A 21,780-nucleotide genomic window follows, 5' to 3' on the forward strand; every position below is an offset into this window, starting at 1 on the left:
CTGTGTCCCTGAAGGCCCATGCTTGACTCCCCACCTATATCCCTCCTCCCCCAGCAGCCCTGACAGAATACATAATGTGTGGGTGGGCCTCAGGAAACTTGTTTCTTCCAGAACCTCTGAGTGTTATTTCTTCCTGCATTTTAATGAGCCCTATAGAACATCAGGGGATATGCTTCATTTCCTCTGTTGTAAATTCTGTGCACCAGCTGCCCCAGCTGAAAGAACATCCCCTGTGGTCCCTTCTAGCCCCATCAGAGCTTGCTCGGCCATGTGTCCCCAGGGCTACCCCAGCACAAGCTGTCACATCACAGGCCTTTAATGCCAGCATTTGTGAGGCAGAGGCAGGCAGATCTGTGAGTTTAAGACCAGCCTGGTCTACAGAGAAACCGTGTCTTGGAAAAACCACAAAACAAGCTCATTGTTGTAGTTTGAGGTGTTGAGAGCCTGGGTTGGGGGTGGGGTCCCAACTGGTTCTTATGAAAACAGCATGAGATCTCCTGAGTGTGCCCCCATAAATTCCATGCCCAGGGGCTGCTCTTGGGTCTCTTTGTTTGCCTTTATTGTACCCACTGGGAGCATTTGCACTGTCTCTAAAGAAAACTGTAGGTCTTAGCAATTCCTCAACTTCTCCTTTAGTACAGTGTGTAAGTGGGTTGGAGAAGTGGCTCGGTGGTTAAGAGAGCTTGCTGCTCTTGCAGAGGACCCACACTCGGTTCCCAGCACCCAAGTGGCAGTTCACAACCCTCTATAGCTCCAGCCCCTGCCTAGAAATCTAGTGAGGCTGGGGCATGCAGGTGGAGCGCTGCCTAGAATCTCCTGGTGTGGGGCTGGAGGTGTGTCTGAAAACTATCCCATGGTAAGAGCCTGGGCTCTAGACCACTATGACAAAAAGCAAGTGTAGTTTTCGGTGTAAGAATAAAGTCTGTAGGGCTGGAGAGATGGTTCAGGGGTTAAGAGCACTGGCTGCTCTTCCAGAGGTCCTGAGTTCAATTCTCAGCAACCACATGGTGGCTCACAACCGTCTATAATGAGATCTGGTGCCCTCTTCTGGCCTGCAGACATACATGCCGGCAGAATACTGTATACATAAATAAGTCTTAAAAAAAAAAAAAAAGTCTGAGGTGGGAACCCTTTCAATTTGGGAGTCTTGCTTGAGGTGTCAACATGAAGCCTGGATCAGCAATTGCTGTAATTCAGGGTCTTACCCTGGTGTCTGTGGCCTGTGGCCCTGCTGAGTGCTGCGCAGTGTCCTGGGCTTCCACCCACTTCACACCAGTCACCACAGTCAGATGTCACCCAGTGTCCCTTGACAAAATCACTTCTGGGTGAGAGCCACCATTTTAGTGAACACATTTAATTATTCCTTTACAATTCAGATCCCAACACTAGAGGGCAGGATATGCCTTCCACCCACATACATAGAGCACTTCCCCCCTGGCTGCCCCCATCCCCATCCCACTGTAGAAGTTGTCCCTTGACAGGCAGGATGACAAAACAGAACTACCAGCACCTGAACAAAGACTGGGGTGCACACGGCTGCTAGGAGCTTGGACTCCTTTCATAGAATTTCTGGATGTCCTCCTGGTATATCTTGGCCACAGCGGTCCTGTTCAACTTGGTCATGGGCCCTGTGATGGAAGCAAGACTGTGGTGAGCCCCTCTCAGAAGGGCTGAGTGCTTGTTAGTGCATTGGGATCTGGGGCACCCCAAGAGTTCTCTCCTGCAGTCATGGAGGGGATGATTAAAACGTAGGCAAGGAGATGCCACCCCAGGGACCTGGGGTCCAAACAGCCTTGGGCCATATTTTGTGGTTCCAGTCCAGAATCCTCCAACACTCAAAGACACCCAAATGCTGCCTCTGCACCCCCAAAAGTCAGGAATTAGGTCTGGTGTTGGCCTATCTTCAGCTGAGAGGAAAGTGTTTTATAAAAGCAGGGCTTGGATGTGGGAGATGTTTTTGAAGATTTATTTTAAATAGTGTGTGTGTGTGTGTGTGTGTGTGTGTGTGTGTGTGTGTGTGTGTGTGTGTGTGCGCTTGCAGTACCCTCAGAGGTCACAAGTGGGCATCAGATTCCTAGAGTTGGAGTTAACAGGTGGTTGTGAGCTGCCCAGTGTGTGTGTGTGTGTGTGTGTGTGTGTGTAGGCACTGGGAACTGAACTTGGGTTTTCTGCAAGAGCAGTAAGTGCCTTTAACCCCTAAGTCATCTGTCTGGCTCCAGATGTGGGGGTGTGTGCTCACCTGGCCTGAGGAGGGTGTCAGATGTCACGCTCCATCACTCTCACACAGGGTCTCTCACTCATCTTTGAACTACGCAGCAAGCCTCAGGGGTCCTCCCATCCATGCCCCACAGCATGGGGAAATAGACCTGCTCTACTACACCCAGCTGTTCAGAGGAGCCCGGTTGCCATCACACAGAAGCTGCCATAGCCACCAATCATCTCCTGAGCTCCCAATGTGTTTTGTTTTTTTTTTCCCCCAAGGTAGGGTCTCACGATGTAGCCCTGGCTGTCCTAGAACTCACTCTATAGACCAGCCTGCCTCTGCCTCCTGAGTGCTGGGCTAAAGGTGTGTACCTCTACTTCTAGCCCCCCCCCTTTTTAAACAGTGTCATTCATTGGCCTGGTGCTAGCCAAGTAGACTAGGCTGATGGTCCACAGAGGACCAGGGATTCCTTGGTTTCAGCCTCCCCAGCATTTGCGAGATAGCTCAGTGGTTAGAGCACCAGCTGCTTTTGCAGAGGGCCTAGGTTCAGTTCCCAGTACCCATATGGTAGCTCACAGCTACTTTTGACTCCAGTTGCAGAGGATCTGATGCCTTTGTCTGGCCTCTGTGGGCACAGGACAAACATGGTAAACATACATTCAGACAGTCATACACATAAAAATAAAAGTAAATAATTTAAAAGGCAAACAGCATGCCTGCAGTTTGTTTGTTTGTTTGTTTGTAACATGGGTCTGGGGAATCAAACTCAAGTCTTCATGATTGTGCAGCCATCATCTTCACAGACTGAGCCGTCTCCTCAGCCCCAGGTTTGTTTCTGAGACAGGGTCTCTCTCACTCGGTACCCTGAGCAGCCCTTGAACTCATGAGTCTCCTGCCTGGCTCCCAAGTTCTCGGCTGATAAATGTGTACCACCACACCTATTTTAAGTGTGCTTTGTTGGAAATATCAGCTAAGGCCATATGACCACAAACCCTTCATGTACTCAGTGGAAGCCTGGGGCTAGGAGGCCGAGAGGGTCCATGGATCACTCATGCCTGCCACTCACTCACCAAGCTCCCCGCCGCCAACAGAGAAATCGTTGTCTAGAATGACCCACTTAATGATTTTGGCGGCCTCTGAGGGTGCTTCTGCATTCACTTCCTGGATGCCCTGGCTGATGAACTCTGTGACCAGGGGGTCACGATCATATAGGACGTCTGTCAACCAGGTGGACTGGCTCCGCAGCTTCCGGCAGCAGGCCACAGCCTCGCTGGTCAGGGCACTCCGAGCCTCTCCAGTCTCTGGATTGATCTGACACTGTAGGCAGACAGAGTTAGTGTTCTGTGAGCATGCTTCAGGGGCCATTCCCATGGTACCTGGGTCCTCCAGGCTACAGGCACCACAGCATCAGAGAGCCCTGCCGATCCCATCTTTGCATGCTCAAAGGTCATGCAAGCTGCAGAGCAGGCATCTGGGAGTTGGTTCTCTCCTTCCACCATGCAGGTCCTGGGGATTGAACTCAAGGTGTCAGGCTTGGCAGCAAGCTCTCACTGAGACAGCTCTCAAGCCCCACCTTATCTTCCCCGTCAACCACGCTGTGGTGGATATCCTCAATTTGGTACCTTGATGCCAGTGGCCCTGTGTCCATGCTTTGAGGGACACTGGTCAACAGGGAAAATTCTAGATTCTTCTACACTCCCAGGCACTCTGTATCCCTCCCCAGAATCAACAACTAGAGCTGGGGTGTGACTCCAGGTGAAAGCTTCCTCAGTGCACATCTTCAGTGTCACTGGACCAGGACCTAGAGTCACCTCGAGAGCACACCCCTGGGGTATGTCTGGGTTTCCAAAGGCTTAACTTAGATGAAAGGCCCATCCTGAATGTGGGCAGGGGTCCCCAGAGAAAGCAGAGCTGTGAGGTAACTCAGTTGGTGAAGGCCTTGCAAGGCTAGGGCATGAGTTTCATCTCTGGAACTGTGTGCAGGTGGGGAGGAAAGTGAAGACGGAGGTTCTGTCCTGCCTGTTCCCACAGCCACTTTGCCCCAAATAAACACATGAAGTTTAAGTGTTTAAGTATAAAATAAAGGTTTAAGTATAAAACCTTTGGCCAGTGGCTCAGGCTTCTTATTGGCTAGCTCTTTCTTAACTATTAACCCATTTCTATTTATGTATTGCCCCAAGGCTGTGGTTCACCCATAACCCAGCATGTTGCTCCTTGGGCAGCATGGCGTCTCTCTGTGGTGACCTCCCTCTGCCTTCCTCCCCCAGCCTTCTCCTGTTCTGGTTGTCCCGCCTATGCTTTCTGCCTGTCTATTGGCCAACCAGTGTTTCATTCATCAACCAATAAGAGAAACATATATACAGAAAGACATCCTTTTTTTTTTTTTTTTGACTTTCATTTGTATATCAGGAAAGAAAGCACTTCACAAAACTGTCCTCAGACTTCCTCACAGGTATTGTGGCACATGGACACAGATACCCATAATAATAAGAACATTTTTAAAAATTAAGCTGGGTGGTGGTGGTGCACACCTTTAATCCCAGCACTCAGGAGGCAGAGGCAAATGGATCTCTGTGGGTTCCAGGCCAGCCTGGTGTACAGAGCAAGTTCCAGGACAGCCAGGGCTACATAGAAAAATCCTTTCTTGAAAGATCAAAACAAAATTTTGTGTGTAAGTGTCTGTATACATGTTCATGGGGGCATGGTGCGTGGAAGTCAGAGGTCAGTGTCAGGTGCTGGTGCTCTGGCACTGTTTGCCTTTGAAATTTGAGGCATGGTCTCTTACTGGCCCGGAGGGTTGCTGGTCTCCCAGGTACTGGGATTATAAAGTGTGCTCCATCAAGCCCAGCTCCACACATGTGCCCTGGGACCCAAACCCAGATACTCATTGTTGCATAGTAAGCACTTTATCCATGTAACATCTCCCCTGGCCCTTAAATTGCTTCTGGTATTTAGTCACAATGACAAAAGCCACTAAAATGGTGACTAAGTGACTGAATGACCCTCATCTAGCCTGTCCTCATTCGGTACTGTCAGAGTCTTGCTCCATGGGAGCCTCCCGGTACCTTCAGTGTAAGGAGGGCGCACAGGTATGGGGCGTTCTGGCCCACCAACATTGCATAGCGCACAATGGGGATTCGAATCATCACTCGCTCCTCTATGGGACTCGGGTTGATTACTTCTCCTGAGCTTAGCGTGATCAGATCTGTGGCAAGAATGAAAAGCATTTGTCTCTGAGAAGGGACATCAAGTGGCTTACCGGCCGCAGTGAGGACAGCCCCTGACAGCCCCTCCGTCCTTGTACCCTGTGACACGTTCCTCACCATCGTTATTCCCCAAGATATAGACGAAGTTGTCGACATCCAAGAAGCCCAGGTCGTTTGTGTGTAGCCAGCCCTGGCTGTCCACCCTCTTCGCTGTGTTGACCTTGTCATTGAGGTAGCCCATGAAGATGTGGCGGCCCCACACACACAAGTTCCCGACGTTTTCCCGGTTCTCCTTTTCCACCTTTGTGAGGGCGCTGGGAAGTGCCTTCCCACAGCTGTGGGCGTGCAGGGGATAGCAGGGCTGGCATGCTCCCCACCAGGACGCATACCCTGTCTAGTTCTCTCCTCCCACCCCTTCCCTAGTCACAACAAAACAGGGCAGAAAAACATGAAATAATTAAGGTTAAGGCCCCAAAGTGCAGTCAGGACAGAGAACCACATGTCACACTGCATTCTCAGGGTCAGACGGAGGCCACAGAGGCTGGCCATCTGGGTTTGATGTTTTAGGATTCAGCCCAAAACTGGATGTGATAGCACACGCTTGTCATCGCAGTATTTGGGAAGCTGAAGCAATGAGTTTGCTCTAAGTTTGAGGTCAACCGTAGCCGTGCAGGGAGGCTCCATCCCAAAAACCAAAATGCAACAAAGCGGGGGTGGTGGTGCACGCCTTTTATCCCAGGACTTAGGAGGCAGAGGCAGGCAGATCTCCGTGAGTTTGAGGCCAGCTTGGTATACAGAGCGAGTGCCAGGACAGCCAGGGCTACAGATAGAAACCTTCAAAACTGCTGTGCCTCGCCTCATGCACAACCCGAAGCAATGTCCACAGAGGCCTGGGTTTCCCAGTCTGTCGCCAGGCTGCCCGCTATGTGTGGCTGCCCAGCATCTGCTTGATACTCAGAGGGGCCTGGATCCCACCTTCCCTCATCCCCACCCCACAGACAGAAACATCCCAGAGAAATGCAAAAGGAAGTCTTGCCCACGAAGAGCAGCAGTCGCTTGCTCAGGGGTGGCCCGCATCCCGGGGACCCCTGACCCGCCGCTGTCCCCGGGGAAGACAGACCCTGCCCCCGACCCACCTCAGTTGTCGGAAGGCCTGGTGGCTGGACAGAGCGTGCAGTCCGCTGCACTCGGTCAAGCCGTACATGTCAAAGATGGGTATGTTCAGGCTGAGGAAGAAGTCCAGCGTGTTCCTCGGCAGCCCCAAACCCAGGTTCAGGAACTGCTGGCAATGGTTGAGACCCAGGAACTTCCTGGCAGGGTCGAAGGTCAGCTTTTTGGCCAGGCCATAGCACAGCGGCTGGTGGATCTGCCTTTAGAAGCGGAGCCATGGCCACGTGTGACCACTGCCCCTGCCTGGGTCGCCATCCTCTGGTCCCCGTCCGCCCCCAGTGCACGCCCGCCCGCTCGCCCGCCCGCCCGCTCGCCCGCTCGCCCGTGGTACCCTAGCAACCGCCTCCTGTTGGTGTTGAGCCCTAAGCGCATAGCCCAGCGGTCAATCTTCCTGCGGAAGGCGGTGGAGTCCAGATGTTTGGTCTTCAGGCTGTCCAGCATGCGGTCCCACACCCATGGGATGCCGCAGAACGTGGTGGGCTGGACCTCGCGGAGCATTTCCGTCAGGAAGCCCTGGATGGGGCGGGATGGGGGCGCTGGGGGACCCCCATGCACTCCAAGTCCATGAGGCGGGAAACTTCAGCTTGGGGACCAGGTTGGGGCCGAGGACAGCGCAGGTAACAGGCAGAGCCACACCACAGAGGCCCCTGCCCTCGAGTGGGGGAGCGAAAAAAGAGGGCCAGAAAAGGGCTAGCAGAGTCTGGGGGGCACAGGGAGCGCTGTAGCCGCCTGCCCCCTACTCCCATCACTTCGCCCCTCGCTCACATCTACCACAGCTGGCACAAAGACAGTGAAGGATCCCCGCCTCCCCTACTTTGCTGCCCACATCTGGCCACTGTCGCTCTCACCCCCAGAGCTCACCGTGCCAGGGGCTCGTGCTGGTCCATTCCACTTCCCTGCCTCTGGTGAGGGGAAGTAGACTGTTCCAGCCACGGAGATGGCCACCCATACATCCAAGATCTGGGTCCCGGCAAAGCAGAGCGGCAGGTAGCTCACAAGGACCTCCTGGCCATTAGGCGGACACTTGTACTCTAGGCTCTGAACAGTGGCCGCTGTGGTCCATGTGATCTGAAAGATACCTCACTAAGTCAGGCCTAGGTTCTTAGTTCCAACATCTACCTCACTGGGCCAGTTCCCTCCGGGAGCACCGCTCACATTGTCGTGGCTGAGCATGGTGGCCTTCGGGGGCCCAGAGATGCCCTGTTTGTATACCAAAGCACAGCACTGGTTAGGCTTCTGTGAGTCGATGATTTGGTCCAGTTTTTCATCCGAGATGCCATCTGCGAGGTCCAGGAAGCCTTTCCACTGCAGAAAGGCTGGCCAATGGGCTTTGGAGGAGTCGAGGCTGCCCCAGAGACCCTCCCAACCCAGCCACCTTAGCTCCATCTGTGTACTGGAATAGTAGTCATGAAAGGAAAGCCATTTGATACATGCTCCAAAGTGGAGGAACTTCAAGAGCACAATGCCAGGCACATAAGGACACACACTAAAGAACCCCACTTTGGCTTCTCTGGACTCTCCGTGCCACCCAGCACCAGGCTTGCCCTCCGTGTCTGGGCCTGTGCCTGGTTTTCCATCTCTGACTCCCCTGTCCGGACATACCGAGTATAGATTTGGCTGTACTTCCTGGATGTCTTCTCTGTATTGTATGATGGCCTTGAGATGCTTCAGGTAGCCCTGGATCTGCAGGACACCATGGGGGCAGCATCAGCAAAGGTGGGGGCTCCTGTAGCTCAGGCTGGACTCAAACTCACTATGTAGTGGAAAGTGACCTTGAAATCCTGACTGGCCTTAGGTACTGGGGATGGAGCCCAGGGGCTCATCCATGCCGGGCAAGCACTGTGCCTGCTGAGCTCAGCTCCAGTGCTCTTTTCTTTTGAAATTTTATCTTATGTGCATTGGTGAATTGGTATTTTGCCTGCATGTATGTCTGTGTGAGGGTGTCATATCCCCTGGAATGGGAGTTACAGACAGTTGTAAACTGCCATCTGGGTGCTAGGACTTGAACCCAGGTCCTCTGGAAGAACAGTTGGTGCTCTTAACCACTGAGCCATCTCTTCAGCCCCAGCCCCAGATAAAATTTTTATCATGTGTCCATATATGTGTACCTGCATGGCTTCTTTGCTATGTTGAGGCCAGAAGGGGTATCAGATCCCTGGAACAGGAGTTACAGGTGCACCTGAACCACAGTGTGAGTGCTGAAAACTGAACATGAGAGCAGCCAGCAGAATGTTTGCAAGTGCTCTTAAGTGCAGAGCCAGCTCTTCAGCCCCTGCCCCAGTGTTCTTAACATGTGAAAATACACAATTATTCCATTTTAAACCATTTGATTTTCTATTCCATGCATGGAGCCTCATATACACCAAACAGGTGTTCCACAACTGAGACACACCCTCCCCAATTCCTTACCATTCCTTCCTATCTTATTTCATTTCTGGTGCATGTATGTGTGTGTACATGCTCACACATGCATGGAATCGGTGTTTTCCTCTACTGCTCTCCACAGTTAGAAGTTTTTAAATTTAGTGCTCTTACTGTGTTTTGTGAAGCAGGCATGGGCGTCCCAGACCCCACAGATCCAAGAAAGTCCCACTAGCCCACTCAAGCTTATGGCTCTGGTAGCCCTGCCCTTCCCTCCATCCCCTCTGCCTTGAAAAAAAAATAGATTATATTCCTAAAGCTACACACCAAGGTCTATTCTTTATTTGGCCACTTCCTCTTGCTGTGTCTGACTACCAAGATTCAGCTATCAAAGTATTGAAGTCCAGCAACCAGAAACCCACTGTGGCTCACCTAATAACACGCCCATTTAAAATTAAAGACTACATCCTAACACAGGGTTTCCTGTTTTACCTTCACAAACCGCCATTTTCCTTTAAGCCACATCTGTCTCCTCTCTATCCAGAAGCAGTCCTTTGTCCTCTAGGGCAAATACCCCTGCCCCCTCTTCCTTGTTCCTTTCCCCTTCTCCCTCCTCCTCTCTCTCCTATCTTTGTCTCTTATTCCCTGCCATCTGTCCCTTTGTGCAAACAAATACCCTTTGTGCTGAGAACTTGGTCCTGTGGTGTCTAGTACAGACACCAGTCCTTTTACTGAGACCATCCCAGAACCCACATACCCCCAGAGACTCACCTGGTTAACCTTCTGCAGCTGTCTCTCATTATCCACCACGAAGATGTCCATCTCTGAGGTCTCAGCAATGACCTGGCAGGCTTTGGGTGAGTTGGTGCACAGAATGCCCACAGAGATGCCACTGGAAGCAGAGTGCAGGAGCTGAAGTCCTAGTGAGTGAGTGCTTTGGGGAATTGTGGGGTTTTGGGGGGGTCTTTATACCTCCTTAGAAGCTGGGACTCAGGGGATCCCCTTTCAGAGCTCCCACAAATGTTCTACGTGAGTATAAGGAGGACTCAGTGCTAGGGTATCCAAAGAAATAAGTATATCTGGAGGAAAGGGTATAAATGCTGGACTAAAGAATGTATATGAGTTTGATGGGGAGAGAATGGAAGGGAGAAATGAGTTTTCTAAGGGCTGTGTTGTTGACAAACCCTGTCAAAAACTTAACTGTAGCCCATGTGTACTCCCTGAACTGAAAGAACCCAACTGGTTTCCAAGGACAGGCCATGGTGCCCCTTACCCTGCCATGATGGCTCCAATGTTGGCAATCACCCACTCTGTGGAGTTGGAGCCCATGATACCCACACCATGGAAGCGTTCCAGACCCACCTAAGGGAGGAGAAACCTTTGAGAGACTCAGCTGTCTTCACCCTGACTTCACAGGAATCTTTTTTGTTTTGGTTTGTTTGTTTCTTTCTTCCAAACAGGATTATTCTGTGTGTCTTTGTACCCTGACCTGAAACTCTCTCTGTAAACCAGACTGGCCTAAAACTCACAGAGATCATCCTGCCTTTGCTTCCCAAGTGCTGGGATTAAAGGTGTGTGCCACCATCGTCCGATTCACAGGAATCTTTAGATAAGAATCTCAGTCCCTTCATTTGTCCTCCACCTCCGGGTGCCACATAGCAGTAATGCTAAGCAAAATATCTCCACCACACTCTTATGTTACCCATTCATCCACATGCCTGTGAGCCATAAGAGGCTATCAATCAACCAACCATCCACCATCCATCCATCCACCCATCTATCCAAACATCCATCCATCCATTCATGAACCCATCCAATAGCACAGCCACCATCCACCCATCAATCCACCAATCCGCCCATCCATCCATCCACCCATGCATCAATCCATTCATTCACCCATCCACCCATCTACCCATCAATCCATCCACCCATCCATCCATCCATCCACCCATCTACCCATAAATCCATCCACCCATCCACCCATACATCCACCCATCCATCCATCCATTCATTCATCGACCTACCTATCCATCCATCCATCCATCACCCATCTACCCACCATTATCCACCCACCCCATCAACCCATCAAACATCCACCCATCCGACCATCGATCAATCCATCTAACCATCCATTGAACACCCATCCATCCAACCATCCATCCAACATCAATCCATCCATCCAACCATCCTCCAACCATCCATCCACCATCCATCCACTCACCGATCCATCCAACCATCCATCAATCCATCCATCCATCCACCCACCCACCCATCCATCCATGCACCAATCCATCCATCCATCCATCCACCCATCCTTCCATCCATCTATTCATCCATCCATCCATCCATCCACCCATCAAACCATTCATCCAACCATTCACCCATCTGTCCACCCAACCATCCATTTCCCAATCCATCCACCCATCCACCTATCCATCCATCCACCCATCCATCCATCCACCCACCCATCAACCCATCAAACATCGACCCATCCAACCATCGATCAATCCATCTAACCATCCATCGACCACCTATCCATCGAACCATCCATCCAACATCAATCCATCCATCCATCCTCCATCCATCCATCCACCATCCACCCATCTGTCCATTTCCCGATCCATTCACCCATCCATCCATCCACCATCCATCCACCCATCAAACCATTCATCCAACCATTCACCCTTCCATCCATCCACCCATCCATCAATCCATCCATCCACTCATCAATCCATCCCTCCATCAATCCACACATCAATTCACCCACCGATCCATCCATCCATCCATCCATCCATCAACCCATCCACTTATCCATCCATCCACCCACCCATCCATCCATCCACCCATCCATCCATCCATCCACCCACCAATCCACCCATCAATCCATCCATCCATCCACCGATCCGTCCATTCCCCCATCCATCCCCCCATCCATCCATCCATCCATCCATCTATCAATCCATCCATCCATCAATCCACCATGCATGCATCCATCCACCCACCGATCCATCCATCCACACATCCATCCATCCATCACCCACCAATTCATCCATCCACCAATCCATCAACCATCCATCCAACCATCCATCTATCCATCCACCATACATCCATCAATCCATCCACCATCCATCCACCCACCAATCCATCCAACCATCCATCAATCCATCCATCCATCCACCCATCCATCCATCCATCAATCCACCATGCATGCATCCATCCACCAACCGAACCATCCATCCACCCATCCACACACCCATCCATTCATCCATCCATATATCCACCATCCATTCATCACCCACCGATTCATCCATCCACCAATCCATCAACCATCCATCCAAACATCCATCCATCCGTCCACCATCCATCCATCAATCCATCCACCATCCATCCACCCACCGATCCATCCAACCATCCATCAATCCATCAATCCATCAATCCATCCATCCACCCATCCATCCATACATCCATCCACCATCCATCCACCATCCATCCACCCACCCATCCATCCATCCACCCATCTATCCAATCATCCAACCATCCATCCATCCACACATCCATTCACCCATCCACCCATCCACCATCCATATACCCATCCACCAACCGATCCATCCATCCATCCTCCATCCATCCATCCACCAATCCATCTATCCATCCACCCATCCTTCCATCCATACACCCATCTACCCATCAATCCATCCACCCATGCATCCACCCATCCATCCATCCATTCACCATCGACCACCCATCCATCCAACCATCTATCCAACATCAATCCATCCATCCATCCATACATACATACATACATACATACATCCTCCATCCATCCATCCATCCACCATGCATCCACCCACCGATCCACCCATCCATCCATCCACCTATCCGTTCATTTCCCCATCCATCCACCCAACCACACATCCACCCATCCATCCATCCATCCACCATCCATCCATCCATCAATCCATCCACACATCCGTCCACCCATCTGTCCATTTCCCCATCCATCAACCCATCCATCCATACACCATCCATCCACCCATCCACCCACTGATCCATCCATCCCTCCATCCATCCACCCATCTGTCCATCCACAATGCATTCACCCATCCACCCATCCATCCACCATCCTTCCATCCACCCATCCACCCATCCGTCCATCCATCCCTCCATCCATCTACCCATCCATCCACCATCCATCCACCCATCCATCCATCCATCCATCCACCCATCCATCAATCAGTTCATCCATCCACAAACCCACTCATCCATCCACCCATCCATCAATCCACCCACCCATCCATCCATCCATCCATCCCTCCATCCATCCACCCATCCACCCACCATCCATCCACCCACCCATAATCCCATCAACCCTCCACCCATTCAACCATAGATCCATCCATCTAACCATCCATCGACCACCTATCCATCCAACATCAATCCATACATCCACCCATCCACCCATCCATCCATCCATCCATCCTCCATCCACCCACCCACCGATACACCCATCAATCCATCCACACATCTGTCCACCCATCTGTCCATTTCCCCATCCATCCACCCATCCTTCCATCCACCCATCCACCCACCGATCCATCCATCCATCCACCCATCCACCCATCCACACATCCATTCACCCATCCATCCATTTCCCCATCCATCCACCCATCCATCTATCCATCCATCCATCCATCCATCCATCTATCCATCCACCCATCCACCCATCCATCCATCCCTCCCTCCATCCATCCATCCATCCTTCCATCCATCCATCCATCCACCCATCCATCCATCATCCACCCATCCATCCATCCATCCATCATCTATCCATCCATCTATCCATCCACCCATCCACCCATCCATCCATCCCTCCCTCCCTCCATCCACCCATCCACCCATCCATCCATCCATCCACCCATCCATCCATCCATCCACCCATCCATCCATCCATCCACCCGTCCACCCATCCATCCATCCATTCCTCCTTCCATCCACCCATCCATGCAACCATCCACCCATCAAAACATCGAGTCATCCATCCATCCACCCACCCATCCATCCACGCACCCATCCATCTGTCCATCCACCAATCCATCCATCCACCCATCCACCCATCCACCCATCCACCCATCCACCCATCCATTCATCAATCCATCAACCCATTCACCCATCTATCTACCCATCCGTCTATCCACCCATCCACCCATCTGTCCATCCACCATGCATCCATCCATCCACCCATCCATCCACCCATCCACCCACACACCCATCCACCCATCCATCCATCCACCCATCCATCCATCCACCCTTCCATCCATCAATCCACCATCCATCCACCCATCCACCCATCCACCCACCTATCCATCCATCCATCCACCCATCCAACCATCCATCCACCCACCCATCCGTCCACCCATCTGTCCATTTCCCCATCCATCCATCCATCCATCCATCCACCCATCCATCCATCCATCCATCAATCCACCATCCATGCATCCATCCACCCACCCACCGATCTATCCATCCACCCATCCATCCACCCATCTATCCATCTACCATGCATCCATCATCCATCCACCCATCCATCCATCCACCCATCCATCCATCCACTCATCCATCCATCCATCCACCCATCCAGCCATCCATCCATCACCACCCTCTATCCTTCCTACATGCTGCCCCCACACACACACCAGGCGGCATCTTTTGCAGAGAACGTGCCTCCTGGCCCTGGGCCTTTGAAAGCATTGTGCCCTTGGCTTGTTATATTCCTCAGTAAATTTCCAGATAGCTCCTCCCCGACTTGGTTGAAATCTTACTGTCTGTGTACCACTCCTTGTCCACCACAGTTTAAAACTGCACCCCCTACCTCCTGCTCTTTCCACCTCCCTTTCTTCATCAGGTTCTGGATCTCTGACTGATGTTATTTACCAGCCTGACTGGGCAAGTGGCTTCAGCTTTGTTTTATTTCCTTTCCTAATCTGAAAGATGGACATTTAAAAAAAAATAAATTCATTTACTCAACAAACACCAGAAGGTGAAATGGTGGCTTCCCATGGACCAACCAACCAACCAACCAAGGTGTCATCATGACACTAGGTAGCCAGAAAGACAGGACTGGGGGGGGGCTGAACACTAGGAGATGTATGTATTGACAAAACACATTAAGAATGCTCAGCTGTGCAGGGACTAAGTGCTTTTGGAAGGGATCATTCTTTCTTACAATGTTTTTACTTTTTTATGTATGTGGGTGTTTTGCCTACATTTGTGCTTGTGCACCATGTGCACACACAGAGGCCAGAAGGGGCTTCGGGTCCCCTGGAGCTGGAGTGACAAGACAGTTGTGAGCCACCATGTGGGTGCTGGGAATCGACCCCTGGTCCTGTACTGAGCATCCAGTGCTGTAACCGCCATGCCACATCTCCAGCCTGTTTGTATATGTTGTATGTAGGAAAGCACACAGTATTCACACAACACACGTGCCCTGTGTGAAAGCGTTCATATTTATGAATATGCACACTCTAGATTTCATTGTTTACATGAATGTATTTAACTGCATCATATGACGCAGTCTACTTGTGGTACGCCTGAAAAAGCTCTGCTAGGCAGACACGTACAAGATTAAAAGACCCGAAATAAGGGTAATACAGAAACTATCCTCAAGGTCTAAGGACACACACAATGCTCCTTTGAAATGCAGGATGAATCTTGTACATGGGGAAACTGAGGCACAGAGCGGCAAGTAATTTACGAGACTAATGGCTGTGTGCCGCTCCGTGGCACGAAGGAACGACAGGAATCACCTGCAGGCGCAGGTGGGGCGGCGCAGTGGTGCACGCGCAGGCGCAGTACCTTGAGGAAGGCCTTGGCAGCCCTCCTGCAGGCCTCGTAGTACTCGATGTAGGTGAGCAGTTGCCAGCTCTTCTTGTACTTGCAGCCTATTGCCAAGTAGTGTGAGTACTTGGTGGCGGCGCTCATGATCATGTCGGGCACTGTGACCGGAGGCTCGTCCTCCGAGTTCTTGTCCATACGCAACTTCACTTCACCATTGCGCTGTGTTGTCCAGAAGGAGTTTTCTGCTGTGAGGTCAGAGGTCATTTTCCCCATGAGGATTGGATAGAGGTCAGAGTCATGGTGACTGCAGCCATAGGTCAATAAGGCTTGGATGGTTGGTCACATGGCCACAGGTGCCACCCTTCCCCTGGTACAACTGCCTCCTCCACAAGGTCCTCACCCGCACTGGCCACCCACCCTCTGGGACCAGTGCTCCTCTGCTACCCGTCCCAGGAAGTGTGCTGGAGTGACAGGACTCCCCGAGACCCCGTGCTGGCCCTGTCACCCTCTCCCAGCACCGGGGGTAGGGGGCCTCTCACCTGAGACCTTTCTCTCTGAGTCTGGAGGTCTTTGTGCGATTGTCTTTCTCACCATTTTGTTGCAAATTCTGGTTGTCAGGAAGGCTTTTGCTGCCGTGATAGAGAGGGTACCTTCAGGGCCATCTTGTTCCTTGGGGTCAGACATCTCCTTGACAGAGACAAGGCACACAGATGTTTACACAAGGTTACAGGGGTCAGGTGTACTAAGTAGGATGCCTGCCCTCTCACAGAGTGGAGTAAGGAGTAGGCTGGACAAAAGTGAAAACCTACAGACCAGCTGCGGGTGCTGGCACAGGAGACTAAACAAGCTGGGTGTTAGTGAGAATGCTTCCTGGGTGTGTGGTGCGGAGGCCAGAGGTGGAGGCCAATGTCCTCCTCAGCTGCATCGTCCATCCATCCCCCACCCCCACGAACCTGCTGCCAGTGAGAACCAGGGGTCCTCCTCTTGAAGGTGTGTGAACTGAACTCAGATCTTTAGGTGTGTGTGGCTTGTGAATTAGTTCAATGGTAGCCTGGGCTACAAGAGACCCTGGGGAAGGGAATAGTAAGAAGGAGAGAGGGTGAAGGAGAAAAGATTACGGTGTTTCAGTACCTTCCCTGCCTAGTTGCCAGGAGCTTCTGGAGAGAGGCTGGGGCGCAGACAGCCCTCAGCCCTCGGCCTTCCCTCTCCTGCACAGGGTCTCAGTGCTTTGTCATTGATGGGGCAGTGGTAGCTCCTGTCGAGCTCTGTTACCACGTCCCTCTCTACTCACAGCGGGACAAGAAGCACCCAGATTGGATGTCCTCCAGGACATTCCCTTCTATAGTCCAGCCCTTGTGACATCACTGTATTCCGTGAGCCAGGGCCACAATGGCAATGTGACCCAATGCTCCTTTAAAAGAGGCTGGCTCTGGGAGACAAGGACAGGCGCAGCAGAAGAGACTTTGCTAGTGGCTACCAGCCAGGGAGCTCTCAGGACACTGGGACTCCAGTGTCCCAAGTGCAGATTGGCCTACATAAGACCCTGTGTCAAAATACTAAGAATAGAATAACCTTGTGATCTTCATCCCCCTTCTGGGCATTTGCCAGAAAGAAGGACTTGGGGATGTCACATATCCATATCCACACAGCAGCGAGCGACTCCTGGCCCATGCTCAGGATGAGGGAGGGTGTGGGCTCTCCAGTGTGCAAGAGGACATTCTAATGGCAACCACCCCAGTGAGGAGGAACCGTGGTGATACAGTGAAACATGCCAGACAAGGTCACATACCCCAGGGACCCACCTGGAGGCTCCTAGAGCAAGCCACAGAAGGGCTTGGTGGGGACCTGGAAGGGCATGGGGGTTGGGATAGTACTGAACTGGGCAGAGCTTCAGTATGGGGAGAGGGGAGTTTCTGGCACTGGATGGTGATGAGGTTACATTGTGAATGCATCTTTCATTTGTGTGAGGCAGGGCCTCATATAGCCAGAACTGCCTTTGAACTCCCTATTATCCGAGAATAACCTTAAACCCCTGATCCTCCTGCCTCCGCCTTCCCCAGTGTTGGTATGACAAGACATGCCACCATGCCCAATTCATGGGACATTTGAGATGAAACCCAGGCCTTATGCATGCTGTGTAAGCACTACCCACTGGTCTACAGCCGCAGACACGATGGTGGGGTTTTGGTGTGTGTGTGTGTGTGTGTGTGTGTGTGTGTGTGTGTGTGTGTGTGTGTGTTAGTGCTCCCAGCAGGTACTTGAATGGGCCTGCCTTTTTTCACTCATATTTCTATCCAGTGTAAAGCACAATGCCCAGCACTGGAGCTGTAAAAAAAAATCATAAACAGAAACCTCACAAATGCATACAAATGTATGAATGAGTGTTGCAATTTTAAAAACTCCATGAATAAAAGTTACACCATACAACAGACCTCACATCAGAGGTTTATTGGAAGAAGAAAGAGAAGGGCAGAAAAAGGGCGGCGGGGGGGGGGGGGCAGAGACTGGTCTCTGGGGGCAAGAGTAGAGAAAGAGAGAGGGAGAAAGAGAAAGAAACATGGGAGGTGGGCGGGGCCCTTTTAAAAGGGAACTTGAAAGGGCACAGGAGGTGTTCTTAGTGGCTCTTAGTGGCTGCAGCTGAGGGCCTATCCTGTCAGGACCCCAAAGGCAGGCCTGTGCAGATGCCTGAATACTAACTAGTGGGTGGATAGATGGGTGAATGAATGAATGAATGAGTACATTGGTGAGTGAATGAATGATGGATCAAGGGAGCCCATGCTCCTGCTTTCCTGGAAGCACTTTCTATCTGAGGCTGGGTGCAGGGGAGGATGGCCAGTGATGTCACAAGGGGTGGCCTGAGTAGAAAGTTCCAGAAGCCTGGACAGGGCAGAAGCTCTGTGGGGCAGGAAAAACCCATCTACCTTCATCCCTCCCTCCATCATCACCATCACCCTGGCTAGACTGAGGGGGTGACCAGTGCTTCTGGGACGACCCCCCCCCCACCAGCTCTGTGCAAGGAGAAATACCTTGGAGACCAGATGTGTCCATTTGTAACACCTGGCCACTTGGGCCAGAGCTGCACCTTGTGAAGGGTGATGTTTGGTAAGGTTCCTGAGATGACCTCTGCACATGACCCTTTCAAAACAGAGTCTACACTTAGGGAAGGCAGAAGTTTACTTTCTCCCCATGGAGGGAAGATGGCCTTGAACTCCTGATCCTCTGGTACTTGCTGCACGGATGTGAGTTCAGGTTCCTAGACCCACGTAAAAGCTGAACCCGGTAGGGCCCTTCTGTAACCCCAGCACCCGCAGTACTTGGTATCAAACAGGGTGGCAGATTCTGTGACAGTGTGCATTGTCCCAGTGTCTGTGGGAGCACACAGTCAGTGTCTGATGCATACAACAGGTGTCTGAAGTCCACTTTGTGTATGTGTGTGGAAGCCAGAGGTCAACTTTGGGTGTGGTCCCTCAGGCACTGTTCACCCTCTGTTTTGAGAGCATCTCTCACAGAAACAGAAGTTTGCTGAGTAGGTCAGATGGCTGCCAGTGAGCTCTGAGTGAGCTCCAGCAATGCCCCTATGTCAGCCTCTCCAGAGCTGGGTTACAGGTGCATACCACCACACCTGGGGTTTTACATGGATGCTGGTGTGTCAAACTCAGGCCCTTGTGCTTGTATAGCACATGCTTACCCACAGAAATATCTCCTCAGACCAAACCCTGTGTAGCCCTGGCTGTCCTGGAACTAACTCTGTATGTAGGCCAGGCTGGCCTCAAACTCAGAGAGTTTGCCTGCCTCTGCCTCCCAAGTGCTGGGACTAAAGGTGTGCACCACCACTGCCCAGCTGTTTTCTATATTCTTAACCTTGAGGAAAATTAGAATGCTTTGATTATTGTAAAGGTCAGGCCCTGACTCTGATCACAGCCCTCCAGAAAGCTGTGGCCACAGCATGCACCCTGTGCCTAGCTACAGATGTTTAAAATTTATTTTATTATTATTTTGTGTATTTGTGCCTGTGTGCACACATGTGCCCCTGCACACACATGTAGTGGTCACAGGACAACTTGGGAAGGTCCACTATCTCCTACCATGTGGGTCCGAGGGATTGAACTCAGGTGATCAGTCTTGACTCAGTGTTCACCTACGAGCTGTCTGGATGGCCCAATAAAAATTTTGAAAAAAAAAAAGAGGGATAGAAGAATTGGGGGAGAGGAGGGAGGGGGAGAAGTCTCTGTTAAAACCTCACCATTGAACACCCCCTAACTTAGAAATCTTCCCAGGCCAAATCAGGCATGACTAAAGCAATCCCGAGCAAGGGTCAGGCAGACATCACCAGGGGATGGAGGTCGGTCCCTCTGCTGTTCTTGCCAAACTGAATCTGTTTTCTTCATTGATGCACACCCGTGGCCGTGCAGCAATTTGACGAACACTCCTTGTGAATCTGGAAAGGCTGGACCAAGAATGGCTCAAGAAAAGAAGGCAGAGGACCCTGACAGAGGCATGGACGTCACCCCAGGTCTGTGATGGTCAGGGAGCACTGGGGAGTAGGTGAACACCTTGTCCCACAGTGCCACCTGGCCATCTTGGCCAAGTGTGCCTGACCTGCCTGGCTGTTGTGTTCTTCCTGGTAGGCAGTTTGGAGTTCAGTCACTTAGATTACAGGTGACAACTAGGGGTTGTTTGCCCTTTGGGAAGCTCACTTACATATTATCTAGTTTCTGGCACTACAGTAAGACATCCAGGCAAAAGTGACATAAGTGGGGATGAAGTGAGGTAGGTGACACCACACCCTAGGCATGCTGCAGGACACATGACCTAGAGAGTTCCTCACTGAGCCTCTTCCAGAAATAGTGTCAGCTGACAAAACAAATCATGTAGGGACTTTTTCTTTTCTTTTGCTTTTTATTTCATTGGGGCGGGGGGGGGGTTGAGACAGGGTTTCTCTGTGTAATCCTGGCTCTGGCTGTCCTGGCACTCGCTCTGTAGACCAGGCTGACCTCAAACTCACAGAGATCTGCCTGCCTCTGCCTCCTGAGTGCTGGGATTAAAGGCATGCACCACCAACCCCCAACTCACACAAACACTTTTTTAAAAAAAGATTCCATGGGGTGGGAAGATGGTCCGGTGGGTAAGATCACTGACTGCTCTTCCAGAGGACCTGGGTTCCATTCTCAGAGCCCGTGTGATGGTTCAGGTTTGTCTGTAACTACAACAGATGCCCCTGGATCTGAGGCGCTTGTCTCACCATCGTGGGCACCAGCCACTTGTGTGGTACATAGACATACATGCAAGCAAAACATCCTTGCACATAAAATTTGAAAAAAGATTGTGTGTGTGTGTGTGTGTGTGTGTGTGTGTGTGTGTGTGTATGCATTTCCACGAATGATCACACACATCTACGCCACGGAGAGTTGGCAGCACCTCTGTACTGAGATGGTGCCCATATGGGTGACGTCCTAGGAGCCCCTCCTATAGATGACACTATTTTTAGTGACTTGTGGCCATTATGCAGGTACCTGAGCAAACCTCAAGGTCAGCGTGTGATCTGAACAGCTTTGCTCACCCCTGCACCAGCCCTTCTCAGAGGAGAGGGTGGGGAGAGTGGTGGCTTGTGTGGCCCCTTCTCCAGCAGTCTTGACCTTGTAAAAACTTGTCTTGGGCCTTGGGAGATGACTTCACAAGCATGGGTACCTGAGTTTGAACCCCTCAGAGCCCATGGGAAGGCTAGATGTGGTGGTTCTGTATTGTGACCACAGCACTGCGGGAACAGAGACAGGAGGATCCCTGGGAATCCCTGGCCCCAGCCTAGCCAGTCAGGGAGTTTGTGTTCAGTGAGAGATGCTGCCTCAAAACACAAGGTGGAGAGCAACTGAGGAAGACACGGATGTTGACCTTGGGTTTCCATGTGTTCCTGTGTATATACACACATCCATACACACTGTTTCATACAGATGTATGTACACAGACACGACTATACACACAGATACAAACATATACATGCATACACAT

At 51.5% G+C, this 21,780-nt stretch overlaps 2 protein-coding genes across 2 annotated transcripts in view; one reads left to right on the plus strand and one right to left on the minus strand.

Moving 5' to 3' along the window:
• Positions 1–1,539: 1,539 nt before the first annotated feature.
• Positions 1,540–16,038, minus strand: LOC100773414 (long-chain-fatty-acid--CoA ligase ACSBG2). Its single transcript, XM_035445850.1, has 12 exons — positions 15,793–16,038; positions 10,214–10,302; positions 9,712–9,832; positions 8,182–8,262; positions 7,735–7,884; positions 7,441–7,647; positions 6,911–7,092; positions 6,546–6,779; positions 5,527–5,744; positions 5,269–5,408; positions 3,274–3,520; positions 1,540–1,628 (listed from the first exon to the last, which is right to left on the minus strand). The coding sequence occupies exons 1-12, from the start codon at positions 16,036–16,038 to the stop codon at positions 1,540–1,542; spliced, it is 2,004 nt and encodes a 667-aa protein (XP_035301741.1).
• Positions 16,039–20,232: 4,194 nt separating this feature from the next.
• Positions 20,233–21,780, plus strand: part of Acsbg2 (acyl-CoA synthetase bubblegum family member 2) — a 30,511-nt gene continuing 28,963 nt past the window's right edge. Inside the window, exon 1 of the mRNA XM_027416969.2 lies at positions 20,233–20,287. Within this exon, the coding sequence (XP_027272770.2) occupies positions 20,233–20,287 (55 nt within the window). The remainder of the gene's footprint in view (positions 20,288–21,780) is intronic.

This window comes from Cricetulus griseus, chromosome 5 (assembly GCF_003668045.3).
Source record: "Cricetulus griseus strain 17A/GY chromosome 5, alternate assembly CriGri-PICRH-1.0, whole genome shotgun sequence".
NCBI lineage: Eukaryota > Metazoa > Chordata > Mammalia > Rodentia > Cricetidae > Cricetulus > Cricetulus griseus.

Excerpts from the sequence above, each read along its gene's own strand:
- LOC100773414 (XM_035445850.1), bottom strand. The coding sequence starts at position 16,038 with ATGACCTCTGACCTCACAGCAGAAAACTCCTTCTGGACAACACAGCGC. Across the intron at positions 7,093-7,440 it reads CAGCACGAGCCCCTGGCACG|GGCTTCCTGACGGAAATGCT; the intron begins GTGAGCTCTGGG and ends CGCCCCATCCAG. Across the intron at positions 6,780-6,910 it reads AACAGGAGGCGGTTGCTAGG|GCAGATCCACCAGCCGCTGT; the intron begins GTACCACGGGCG and ends CCGCTTCTAAAG.